General features: G+C 47.8%; 1 protein-coding gene and 1 pseudogene across 1 annotated transcript; both read left to right on the top strand.

The window, feature by feature from the left end:
- The first annotated feature begins 7,134 nt into the window (after nucleotides 1–7,134).
- LOC136492070 (protein NRT1/ PTR FAMILY 4.6-like) lies at nucleotides 7,135–10,064 on the top strand (annotated as a pseudogene).
- Nucleotides 10,065–10,481: 417 nt separating this feature from the next.
- On the top strand, nucleotides 10,482–11,914 carry LOC136493377 (probable aquaporin TIP3-2). Its single transcript, XM_066489454.1, has 3 exons — nucleotides 10,482–10,672; nucleotides 10,803–11,053; nucleotides 11,333–11,914. The coding sequence occupies exons 1-3, from the start codon at nucleotides 10,528–10,530 to the stop codon at nucleotides 11,741–11,743; spliced, it is 807 nt and encodes a 268-aa protein (XP_066345551.1). The 5' UTR covers nucleotides 10,482–10,527; the 3' UTR covers nucleotides 11,744–11,914.
- The last annotated feature ends 490 nt before the right edge of the window (nucleotides 11,915–12,404 follow it).

Consider the following 12,404-nt stretch of genomic DNA (forward strand, 5'->3'; position numbering starts at 1 on the left):
GATAGGGGAGGGTTTATGGTAGAGGCTAGCAATATATGGTGGTAGTGGAAGGGAGGTGGTTAAGGGATGGTGGATAAAGTGGAGGGAAGGGGTAGGTGGGTGTTAGGATTTGCCTCCATTCACCGACGATCAGATCCTTCTCTGATTCCTATGTCTTCTGTTCCTGTCTTCTGGACTCCATCGGGTTCTCTCACGTCTTCTATCCTACGCGGTGTAGCGTCGACAAACAAGAGAACACAAACAAGGAAAATAACAAGCAAGGCATGTAAACAAGCATAGGCAATTAGTCGATCCTAGTTGGGTTGGTCCTATTAGGTGATGGGTTGGTTTACTTGGGTCATCACTATTACGTCAATATGAAGTAAGGCTTTGGTAGAGGTACTCTATCCAGAAGTTAGGGTTCTACAAGTTAGGTTAGGATGGGTGGTTGGTCTGATGAAAAACCAGACCACATTATTAGGGTTCACTATTATGTGAACCTGAAGGAGGAAACCTAACCAAGTCATCATAAATGACCTGGTTGGTCCCTATAGGTCCACCGGGGTTAGCCACACATGCACATAGGCATGTGCGTGTGACTAGGGTTAGGTTGGTGGGCTAGGCTACGGCTAGGGTTAGTGGCATATACGCATATGCATGTGTGTATGCCCATGTTTAGGTGGGGTTATGGTTAGCCATACATAGGCATATACCCGGATATCGGGCATATCCATGTATGTGTAGATGTCTACTTATTTTAGGTGATTGGGTACGGATATATTTGGGTATGTGTCATGATAAATACACATACGAGAATATATAGGGATTAATACTACTACGACGAAGGGCTATATTTATAATTCCTATCTAATCTAATTATAAACAGGAAAGCAATCAATCTAGAATTTAAAATCCTAGAAGATTTATGGTGAAAGAATTACGTAATTCGGAATTAAAATGAATGAGTTATAAATTATCTAAGTTTATTGACTAAACGTGAATGGAAATGAGGATGGTAATTATTCCTACAATTTTAGCTAATGAAGATGAGTGGCAAACTATCTAGGCATGATCTAGGATGAATCTAGTTTATTTAGAAAATTTCTAGGAATTTTTCTATAATTAATAAGCTTACTATTTACTATTCTGTGTACGCTCCCGTGTACCCTTAGCAATTTACCACATCACCGTGGCTGATGCGTGGGTCCCTTGTGGCGACGTGGCTCGCGGCCATAGGGCCGAGCGACGTGGCTTAGGCCGGGTGCGAGCGCTTCTGCTGGTCCTCATCCCCATTCTATGGTCAGTGAGCGGAGCAGAGAGCAAGAAGGAGAAAGGGGAAAAGGGGGAGAGAGGGAAGAAGGGAGGGAGAGGTGAGGAAGGGAGCAGGTGGGGCGGCGGTTTACGGCGAGCTGGGCTGCGGGGCTGCTGAGGCATGGGGCGAGGTGAAGATGAAAGGCGCGGCAGTGGGGAGATGCAGGGCGGCAGTGTGGGCGGTGAAGGCGAGCAAGCAGGGCAAGGTGGGGAGGAGGGAGCGCGGCAAGGGTGAAGCGGGCTCGGCGGTGGTACGGGTGGACAGCGGCGGCGGCGGCGAGGGCGGGCTTGAGGCACAAGCAGAGCGGCGGCTCTGGCGGGGCTTCATTGTGGGACATTGGCGCGGCGGCGGTAGAGGCGCGATGGCCTTGCTGTAGACCACGCCCGTCCACGGGGCAAGCCCTGATGGCAGAACAGAGAGCAGAGGAGAGGGGGAGGAAGAGAAGGAGAATGAAGAGAAAGAAAGATGGAGGAGGCTGACTGGAGGGGAGGGGAAGAGCAGAGCAAGCACGACGACTGCGGCGACCTCCACGCATCGAGCTTGGTGAAGTGCCTCTCGACGGCGGCCTTGGAAGGCCCTTTTATAGCCGCGGCGAGGCGGTTCGGCGGGGAAAATATCTCTGGCAACGGAGATATTCTCCGACAATGGCGGCAGGGCGCAGCTCGGCGACAGCTGTGACCTCCACCCGTCGGCGTACAACGTCAACGATGGGGGGTGGCTGGTCGGCGACCATGGAGACATGTGCACAACGAGTCAGCGAGGACAGGGAGGCATGGCGACAGTTGGGAACGACGGTGCGGCATAGCGAAGTCAGCGGTGGCGGCGACTTCCTCACAGTTAGGGATGAAAGTGGTCGGGAAAACACCTCAACCATTCCCGCTCCTATTTTTTTTGCCCTGTAACGGTAGCGGGAACGGGAAAGCCGCACGGAAAACGAAATTGATATTATGGAATATTTCGATCGGGAACATGTGGATTACGATCGGGAATGGATAACACAAAACAAAAACATCGATACATATAACCACTTAAAACAGTTAGGTCGACGTAACAATTACAACCATGCATAATTCATATTCAAACAAATGAACAATACATAGATAAGTTCATAAGATATTAAGATCATAGATTTATAGTCTTATAGTACATAGCACACAACAGTACATCACAGGCAAGGTTGGCAACCATAGGCACAATGCAGAACGCACAACCAGACACAGACAATGAGACAATCTACCGGTCCTAGACTTCCATTTCCAGACTTGAGACTTCACAGTTCAGTGAAGGAAAATCAATGACCGGCAGCCACCAGGCAAAGCAACAGCCAAGCCAACTGCCCAGAGACGATATGCCCAGCTGCCAGCTTAGATCAGAGACATAGTCCAAGGGCCAACAGTAAGAGATCACAACACACAAGTACAAGTCCAAATTTAAAAAAAACATGCCCAGCTGCCAACAGCCCAACACTCAACCGATGAACATATCATAAGCAGCAGACAACACTACATGTCAAAGAAGCCCAGATCATCTACATGTCAAAGAAGCCCAGATCATCTACTTCGTCATCACTGTCTGCGACATCGTCGTCCTACAACAAATAGGAGGCATCAGTTTTACACTAACAAACAACGTAGCAAAATAACTTAAAGATAACTCAATTGACAATACCTCAATCTTCAGCTTTGAAGCAAGGGCCTCAATAACTTCAAGATCACCAACAATTGAACCAATCTTCTTATCTGAAAATCAAAGTAAGCCAAGACTCATATATCAACAAGCATGATTATGATAAAATATTGTACAACAACTAAAACCGAGATGTTTTTCTAACCTCTTCTTCCTACACAACCCAATCTTTCATGCGGGGACCGACGGCGGGGGAGGAGGAGGACGGCTAGCGGGGCAGAGGCCAGAGGGCGCGCGATGGGGCGAGGCGGAGGTGTGGCACCAGGGGTCTGGCCGGCTGGGAACGTGGCCGTGGGAGCCTGGAGGTCGAGCCGAGGCGGCGCCTGTGCCTGGAGGTGGACCCTAGAGGCGGTGCGCCGGCGCCTGGAGCCTAGATGCGGTGTGATTCGTGTGAACGAGTCGGGGACGGATGGACGGTTAGGGTTTGGCGATGCTGCGATGGCGCCGGTTTTGTTCGACCGCGCGGGGACGGACAGGGAGTGCCTACAGGGCTGGGCCAGTGGCGCGGCCACGCGGGAGTTTCCTGGGCTACATGTTGATGTGGGCTGAATATGAGGTATAGGTGTACAAAATACGGGAATATCGTCAGTTATATTCCCGGTCGAATATGGGAATGGTGAATACGGTCGGGAAAACCCCTTCCTTGATTCCGTTCCTATTCCCGCCGTAAATTCCCATATTTTTTCCCGTTTCCTGTTTTCCTGCAAAAACGGTATGCGATCGGTTAATGCGGTATACGATGTCGGTTGGGACGAGAATTTCCCGTCCCGTTTTCATCCCTACTCACAGTGCATCCGCTGACCACTGGAGGAGATGGAGCTGACGGACGGGCCCCACTCGTCGTTGAGAGGAGGGAAAGGAAGAGGGGAAGGGCTGCTGGGTTGGGTGCGCGATTTGGGCCGGTCGTGGCCCATCGCGGGAAGGAGGAGAGGAGGAGAGAAGAGAAGGTGGGCTGGGCTGGGCTGTGACCGCGCTAGGCTGGGTGCCTGATCGATCTGGCCCATCGCGGGGAGAGGGAAAGGGAAGAGGGGAGAAGAGGAGGGATGGGAGGCGGGCTGGGCTGCGTTGGGCTGCCCCGGGGAAAGGGAGTTCACATAATTTGTTTTCCTATCTTCTAATTTCCTAGAAAATGTATATGTATCTATTTGCTTTTGTAAATAATACATATGTAAAGTAACAATGCATATGTTTGTAAGTCAAGAAAAGATATGTGATGCATTATTCATGGTGTATTTCTTATTATCAAGAAATTGTGAATTCCTAGTTAGCAAAATATATTTGTATTCAAGAGGTAGCTCTAAATATCTAGGGACATGTAACTATGCCATATTTCCTACCATGTATTATTATACTGTTCTAATTATTTAGTGCTTCTAAAGAAAAGGATTTTAATGATTCAAAAATGGAATTGGAAATTAGGGTGAGTGATTTTGGTGCCGCAAATAAATTCCAGGAGCAACCATACACACAAGCAATCAAGCAAGCATTCAAACATACACTCAAGCAAATAAAACGCAGGCAATGGTATTTAAATGTGAAGTGATCTTCTATTCCCATGGGTTCTTCCTAGAGCTACATCTAATCCTACGTGACACACAAAATGCATATGGTGGGTTTTGATGCAGGGTTTTGGAAATATATATTTTCAAAATGGTTTTCCGGGAAAATAACTAGTCAGGGTTTTAATTTGTTGTAAAGTTTTAAAAAGTTCAAATCTTTAGTGAATTTTAATATGATGCAAAAACACGGGTGTTACAGTACCACCCTTCCATACATCAAGTTTTTTAGAACTTTTCTCAATCAAGGGTAACCGGTCAATGATATGCAGACTTATAGGCACACCCAAATACTTAATAGGAAAAGAACCACCTGACAGTTGAAAATTTCAGCATATGATTTGGCCCAGTTATTTTCATCATTAATGGTGAGAATTTCACTCTTGTGAAAAATAATCTTAAGACCAGATATAACAGCATTTTCAAGTTTCTAGCATCCCCAATACTGTGTTTGAGACAAATGATAGTATCATCAGCATATTGGAGTATGGCAACCCCTTTATCAACAATATGATCAATAAGGCCAGAAAATAGATTATTACTTTGAGCTTTATTCACCATTCTGGTTAACCCATCAGCAGCAAAATCGAATAAGATTGGGGATAATGGATCACCTTGTCGAACTCCTTTATAACTTTTAATATATGTGTCAATGGAATTATTCAATTTGACACTGACTGTTCCCACTGATACCACCTGTTGTATCCAGCTGCACCACTTAGGACAGAAACCCCTAGCAGCAAGACACCCGAAAAGATAGTTCCATTTAACCTTGTCGTTCTCATGATTCATTTAACGATGTACTTCTACAAAATGCGTTTGTGTGAAATTCTCTACTAATTAAAGGATAAAAGATGAAGATTCAGCATTTGTGCTCGTGGCATTCCAAGGTAAATATAGCCACCGTGTTGTCGTTTGCTCATGTTATGTTTAAAACGATTCTTGTTTCACTATGCTCATAGGGCCTGTCCGAGCTCCGGTTTCATATTGATGTCTTTCCAAAACCCACTCCCAATTCTTATTTTTTGACAAGAGTGAAAAAAAAATCTCTGACAACTTCCTATCTCAATTCCCAATCTTTCTGCACTTGGGAAAATCAACCCAATCGTATAGAAATATATACGTGCGTATTGATTGGCCAATTTGTATCAGCCAATCTAGAGTTGGAAGGATGTGAGAAAGAATAAAGAGTAGGACATGGTTCTTAATGAAATATACAAGAGAGAAAAAGTACAAAAGAGAAAGAAAATATAAAAATGGGTACCGTGATTTGGAAATAGTCTAGAATTTCTGACGGTGTCCTCTATATTTTAGGAGTGTGTTTTTGAAAACTTTTGGAGGAACAAACAAAAATGCTTTTAACTTTTTTAGTCACTTCAAAAACTTATTGATATACCAATTGTTTTTTTGAACTATTGGTGATGCTCCAAGTTGTCCGCGAGCTGCGAGGCTGTGAACCAAATAAGCCCTTGGTGCATCTCCAGAACCAGAAGTCCTGTTCTACCTCCTATAATTAAGCTGTTACTTGAGATGCTCTGAACTTGAGTGCAATTCGTAGTCTAAATTTTCTCCACAAACTCTAAAACTAGACAAATTGGTTCCTTCGATTCTTAAAATTGTTTAAACTATCTTTTTTTTAGTTACACTTTTCAAGGTTGTTTTGTCATTTTTAAAACTAAAAAAGATGGCTGATAAGTTTTTTAAACCACAAAAAATCTCTATGCTTAAAATTCTGGGAAAAAATCGAGAAATAGATTGGGACACAATAGATCCAAATCAAATATCTATAACTCATGAAAATATAACTAAAATCTTGAAGAAATTAGTTTCAGAATCTAAAAAAAGAAAATATCCAAAAGAATTAGAAAATTTTGAAAAACATTCTAATCCATGTCTAACTATGTTTTAAAATATTTCCACGGTAAAAAATATGAGATGCGACAACAATGAATGCATTCAACATTAATGTATTTGGATTCATGTTGGTTCTATCTCATATTTTTGCTATGTGGGGTGTTTTCAAAACGTGTTTGGATATTATTAGAATGTTTTATTATTTTTTCTGAATTTCTTGGATATTTTCATAGAGCTAACTCTAATTTCTAGAAGCTTTAGATATGACTTCAGGATTACTATATACTTAATTTAGGTTCTCGTGTCCCAATCTATCTATAGGATTTTTCTTGAAGATTTATAAGTTTAGAGATATCTTTTGTTGTCTAAAAACCTTATTAAATGTATACTAGGATTTTTTTAATTAAAAATGACAAAATCATCTTGGAGGTCACTTCTAACCGGAGCATGGAGTTAACTTGAACGGTTTTGAAAGTCGAAGGATCTATGAGAACTGCTCCCGTGCACCTCTTTTAGAAAATAGTACAAATCCCGTGTGGGCCAGGCCCTAGCCCTACTCCCACCCGATGCGGTTTGGATCTCATGTCATGCCATGCCTGCCTCTGAGGCTCCTCTCGTATCTCGAGCGTAGCGGCGGCAGCTATTCACGACGGCGGCGGCCCCGCGGCACTGCCACCAAGTCGGCCAATGCGGAATGACGATACGTCATCTTCGCCCCTATCTCATTCTGTGCTCCCAATTCGAGCGATGACGACGGATGAGCACCAAACACTGACAGTCAGCGTGCAAGCCGGTCCGCTGCCCTAGTGCCCTGCCCTCCGTTGAGAGTGAGAGCATTCAGTCCGCCGCACACCACACACCTTCGTAGTGGATCTGTGGGCTGCGATTATGTGAGGGCTTGGTGGACTGGAGGGGGAAACCCATCAACACAAAGGTTCATGCTGGAGTCCGAGCTGCATGGTATCTTTATTGTAAGTTTATTTATTTGACTGCATGCGCCTCCGGCGTTACTTGTCAAATTAAATGGAGTCGATCAACACAGTATAGCTAGTTTGATTGTTTTTCTTTGTGTGTGTGTGTCTGATCGATTATGCTCATCGTTGTGAATTTCTTGGTGCACGTGCCAAACCTTCAGAATATGACAACGTATCTGCGTCAAGTAATGCATATGGGAGTATCTCATGCTTCAACCACATTCACCAACTTCATTGGTGCCATGTTGGGAGGTTTCCTCTCGGACTCCTACATCACTTGCGCCAGAACTATGCTACTCTCTGTGACACTAGTGATTTTGGTATTTTCCAGCGTCTTTTATTTTTACTACTATATATGTTTAACAGTATTGGTGGAAACAATATGTATATTATATTTAAGGTGTAAAGTCTATTATTAGATTATTAGATTAGGATCATCCTTTAATAATTTAACAGTATTGGTGCATGCATTTCTGAACCAAGGGCTACGGATTGCTCACTCTGCAATCCCACCTCCCTTGGCTCCACCCGGCACCCTGCAACAACTCATCCGACGCAGCAGCGGACGCATCAAGCAGAATCAGCTGCAGGCAGCTTGGCTCCACCCGGCACCCTGCAACAACTCATCCGACGCAGCAGCGGACGCATCAAGCAGAATCAGCTGCAGGCAGCTCTGTCGGTCCTTGGTTCTTTCGTACGGGTGAGCTGACCGCTCACGGCGTTCTGACACACACTACGGCGCAAGGTAAAAGAGAAAGGAAGAACAGAGCGCACACACAGCACAAGCACCAGTGTTGACTGGAGCTCTGCAGAGGAGATGGTAAAACTGAACTCGCTCACTTCACTGAGTTGCAGTGAGAAGCTATATATACAATTCTACCCATCTAATCATAGTACATAGACATGTCAAACTGTCATGCTGCTACAGTAACTAGATGTGATAGTAGGTCTGACTTTGACGCCTGCTCCTGCTATAGCTACAGTGCGGCAGGAAAGCCTTTCGACATCTGCCCCTGCCGTAGCTACAGTGTAGCAGCAGAGGAACCCTTTCGACATCTGCTCTTCCCCCCACACGTACGGAACGACAAGCAGCATATTACTTTACAAGGTCGACGGCCGGAGGTCCGCGCTGCTTTACATAGCCCTGTACAGCGTCATGCGCGCCTGCATACCTGCCCTGGGCTCCGATCAGTTCGACGGCGACAACCCCTCGGAGGCTCGGCAGCAGTCGAGCTTCTTCAACTGGTTCACCTTCTGCCTGTCCATCGGGTCCGTCGCCGGCCTGATCCTCGTCGTGTGGCTCGAGGACACCAGAGGATGGGACATTCGCTCTGTTTGTTTCGCTGAAAAAAAAAGCCAAATTAAACACGACTGATTTATTGTGAGAAAAAAATATTATTTCTGTTAAAAGAATAAGCTTAAAAAACGGATACTCAGCGAAGCGAACAACGCCCTCTTGATTCTCGTCGGGTTGCTGGTTTCTGCCGCTGGCCTCCCTTTGTACCGCAACCGTGTGCCTCAAGGCAGTGCCCTAACCAGAGTCCTGCAGGTTGCTTGGATTGGACATGCTATCTCTCGTTTGATTCATGGCCGTAGCTGATTTGCAAATGTATATATATCAGACTCATCATCGATACTGTCTACTGCCTCCCAGGTTTTTGTTGTGGCGTTCAAAAACAGGAAGCTTGAGCTTCCTGAGAAGATGGAGGAAACACAGCAAAATAACAGCCTAAAGTAAGTGCTGCAGATATTCCTTTGATGCTATATTGAAATGAAAGCCTGCATATATACTGCAGAGAGTTTAATTTTTCTGTGGTCCACATGGTCTACATACGCATGCATGCGCATCTAAAGTTTTATTACATGCATGGTGTACCAGATTTCTGGGCAAAGCCTGTGTGAAGATCAACACCGGAGGAGAAGGAGATGGACCTTGGTCGGTCTGCAGCGCGGCAAAAGTAGAGGAGACCAAGATCGTTCTACGCATGCTGCCTCTCGTCTTCAGCTCAACGGTGGCCCACGTATCGAGCTCTCTGCTAATCGCGTTCACCGTCCAGCAGAGCGCGACGACGAACACGAAGCTGGGGAAGGTGCACGTCAACCCGCGATGCTCTTCATCATCCCCTCCATCTTCCAGATGCTGATGCTGGTGGCCTACGACCGGCTCCTCGTGCCGCTGCTGCGGCGCCGCACGGGCTACACGGGGGGCATCACGCAGCTGCAGCGCGTCGCCATGGGCTTCCTGGCCGCGTCCGTCGCCCCGGCCGTCGCGGCGGTCGTCGAGAGGAAGAGGAAGGGCACGGTGGCGGCCGGCGGCCACATCTCTCCCTCTTCTGGCTGGCGCCGCAGTTCTTCCTGATCGGCGTGGAGGACACCACCGCCTTCGTGGGGCTGCTCGAGTTCTTCACCGCCGAGGCGCCCGACGGCATGAAGTCCATCGGCGTGGCGTTCTTCTGGTGCCATGCCGGGATGGGCACGCTGCTGGTGAGGCTGGTGAACAGGGTCACCCACAGCAGCAGTGCCCCTGGGTGGCTGGAGGGGAAGGACCTCAACAGCAGCCACCTTGATCTCTTCTACTGGGTTGTCACGGCTGTGTCATTTCTTGGCTGGCTCAGTTACCTCTACTGGGCCAAGAGGTACAAGTACCGACAGGATCCACGGATTTCCACCAAGTCCCCCGATGAGGACGGCTATATGCCTTGAAGCATGGGTGGGTGCTACAGCGCTGATCGCATGCAACTGTCAACTGTGAATAGTACTCCTCTCCATCAAAATGATCTGTCTGTCTGTATCATGAGTTGCAAGACTACTCCTATATTAGAAGACCATGAATATGTTGTGTGTGCCGTGTTTGTTCGCCAAGGTGCTGAAAAAAGGCCTGATTTCATGTGGGCCTGTAGCTCTTTCTGGGCCCAGGAGAGCAAGTGGCTCGATGATCAGCAGTCAGCACCGTGCCACCGTGGATCGCCCAAACGGCCAGACGTGACTCTCCCCCCACGTGTCACTTGCCCCTGTCCACCTGTCCCCTCCGGAGCTGCGTCTCGGACTGCAAAGAGCTCCCCAGCTAACATTTCCGGCACCGGAAAGCAGAGTGACACTCAACACTCGACACTGCAGAAATCAGATTCGGAGCTTCCGGAAAAAAAGGCAGGCAGTAGCGTCGACCATGCTGCCAGGTCGCCACCCGGCGCGCCGTGCCGACACCGCCGGGACGGGGCCGCTCCTGCCGGACGCCACCCGCGCGGCGGTGGCGGAGTTCGTCGCCACGGCCATGTTCGTGTTCGCCGCTGAAGGCTCCGTCTACGGCCTCTGTACGCGAACCTGAACACGCATGCAAACAAACAACTTTTAGGATTTACGTGCACGCACGCACGCAGCGCAGGCATTCGGTGCTGTTCTGAACTGCGACGCTTGACGATTTTCCGTTCGTCTGATTTGCAGGGAAGCTGTACAAGGACGACACGGCGACGCCGGGCGGCCTGCTCGCGGTGGCCATCGCGCACGCGCTGGCGCTGGTGGCCGCGGTGGCGGTCGCGAGCAACGCGTCGGGTGGGCACGTCAACCCAGCGGTCACGTTCGGCCTGCTCGTGGGCCGACGCATCTCCTTCGGGCGTGCCGCCGTCTACTGGCTCGCGCAGCTGCTCGGCGCCGTGGTCGCGTCGTTGCTGCTCACGCTCGTCTCCGGAGGCACGGTAATTCGCTTTGGCCATATGATGTGCCCATGTCAAATACTACTGTTTTACGTTTGATTAAATATCCTTCAAATTTGGTAAAATATGTCATAGAATATTTTAAGCGGTTGCTTGGCTTACCGATAGTGCCAAACGCCGAAACACCAGAACAGCACGTCAATATTGAGGTCACACTATCCGTTGTCTTTTTCGTCTTGCGTGTTTGCCGCGTACTTGTACGCGTCATGCCCGCCACGTCTCACTCTTTGCATGCATGTGTGGCATGCCTTTGTCCTGCAGCGCCCCGTGGGCATCGGGCTCGTCCGCGGCATCCACGAGCGGCACGCGCTCCTGCTCGAGGCCGTCATGACGTTCGGGCTCATGTACGCCGTGTACGCCACCTCGGTGGACCACCGGAGCCGGGGCGGCGCGACGACGGTCGCGATCGCGCCCCTCGCCATCGGCTTCGTCCTGGGCGCGAACATCCTCGCCGGCGGCCCGTTCGACGGCGCGGCGATGAACCCGGCGCGGGCGTTCGGGCCCGCGCTCGTCGGCTGGAGCTGGCGCCACCACTGGGTCTACTGGGTCGGGCCACTGATCGGCGCCGGGCTGGCTGGCGCGTTGTACGAGTCTGTCATGGTTGAGCAGGAGCCTGAGGCGCCGGCAGCGGCAGCTCCTCGGATGCCTGTTGCCTCTGAGGAGGACTACTGATGTGATGAGATGTACTGTACTCCTATCGTTTGTATATTCACTGTATCTGTATCTGTATGTGTATGTGTATGTGTACGTACGCGAGCAGCAAAGAAAAAAAAGTTTTACATGGAATGGAGCCAAGCACAGCTCCAGAGTCCAGACAGGACTTTCGCAGAGCACAGATCCAGACCTGTAGTTTTGATGATCCTTGCCTGAACATGACACTATGGACTTTAATTTTTTGTCAGACATTTTTTTTTCGTTTGTAATACAATAAATAAAGCGTATAGCATATGTTTAGTTCATATAAAAGACAAAGTCGACACTACAATAGAAAAAATATACCAGTGATCTAAGTGTTGTTTAGATCACATAGAGTTGTTTGGCTCTCGTAAATGGTTTTCATTCCAAGCCATATGTGTCCTTATGTATTCCAATTAGGTCATATCCAAATCAAATAAAACAATTGGGAGGATATTATCAATATTTTTTTCTGCAACAACACAAAAGCTTTGGATCCCATTCAAAACTAAAATATGAATGTGCTTTATAATTGGAAGGCTATGGTTAATATTTTTCATCTAAAATAATGCAACATCACAAAATATTATAACTTATTTCAAATATACATTGAATTGGTGCGAATGCTAATCTAGTGAGGACCCATTTGCTTAGCTTT

Source organism: Miscanthus floridulus, chromosome 11, assembly GCF_019320115.1.
Source record: "Miscanthus floridulus cultivar M001 chromosome 11, ASM1932011v1, whole genome shotgun sequence".
Taxonomy (NCBI): domain Eukaryota; kingdom Viridiplantae; phylum Streptophyta; class Magnoliopsida; order Poales; family Poaceae; genus Miscanthus; species Miscanthus floridulus.

Bases quoted from the DNA above. Each gene is read 5' to 3' on its own strand.
- LOC136493377 (XM_066489454.1), top strand. From the start codon at position 10,528: ATGCTGCCAGGTCGCCACCCGGCGCGCCGTGCCGACACCGCCGGGACG. The intron at 10,673-10,802 runs GTACGCGAACCT...TCTGATTTGCAG, and splicing joins AGGCTCCGTCTACGGCCTCT to GGAAGCTGTACAAGGACGAC. The intron at 11,054-11,332 runs GTAATTCGCTTT...TTTGTCCTGCAG, and splicing joins CGCTCGTCTCCGGAGGCACG to CGCCCCGTGGGCATCGGGCT.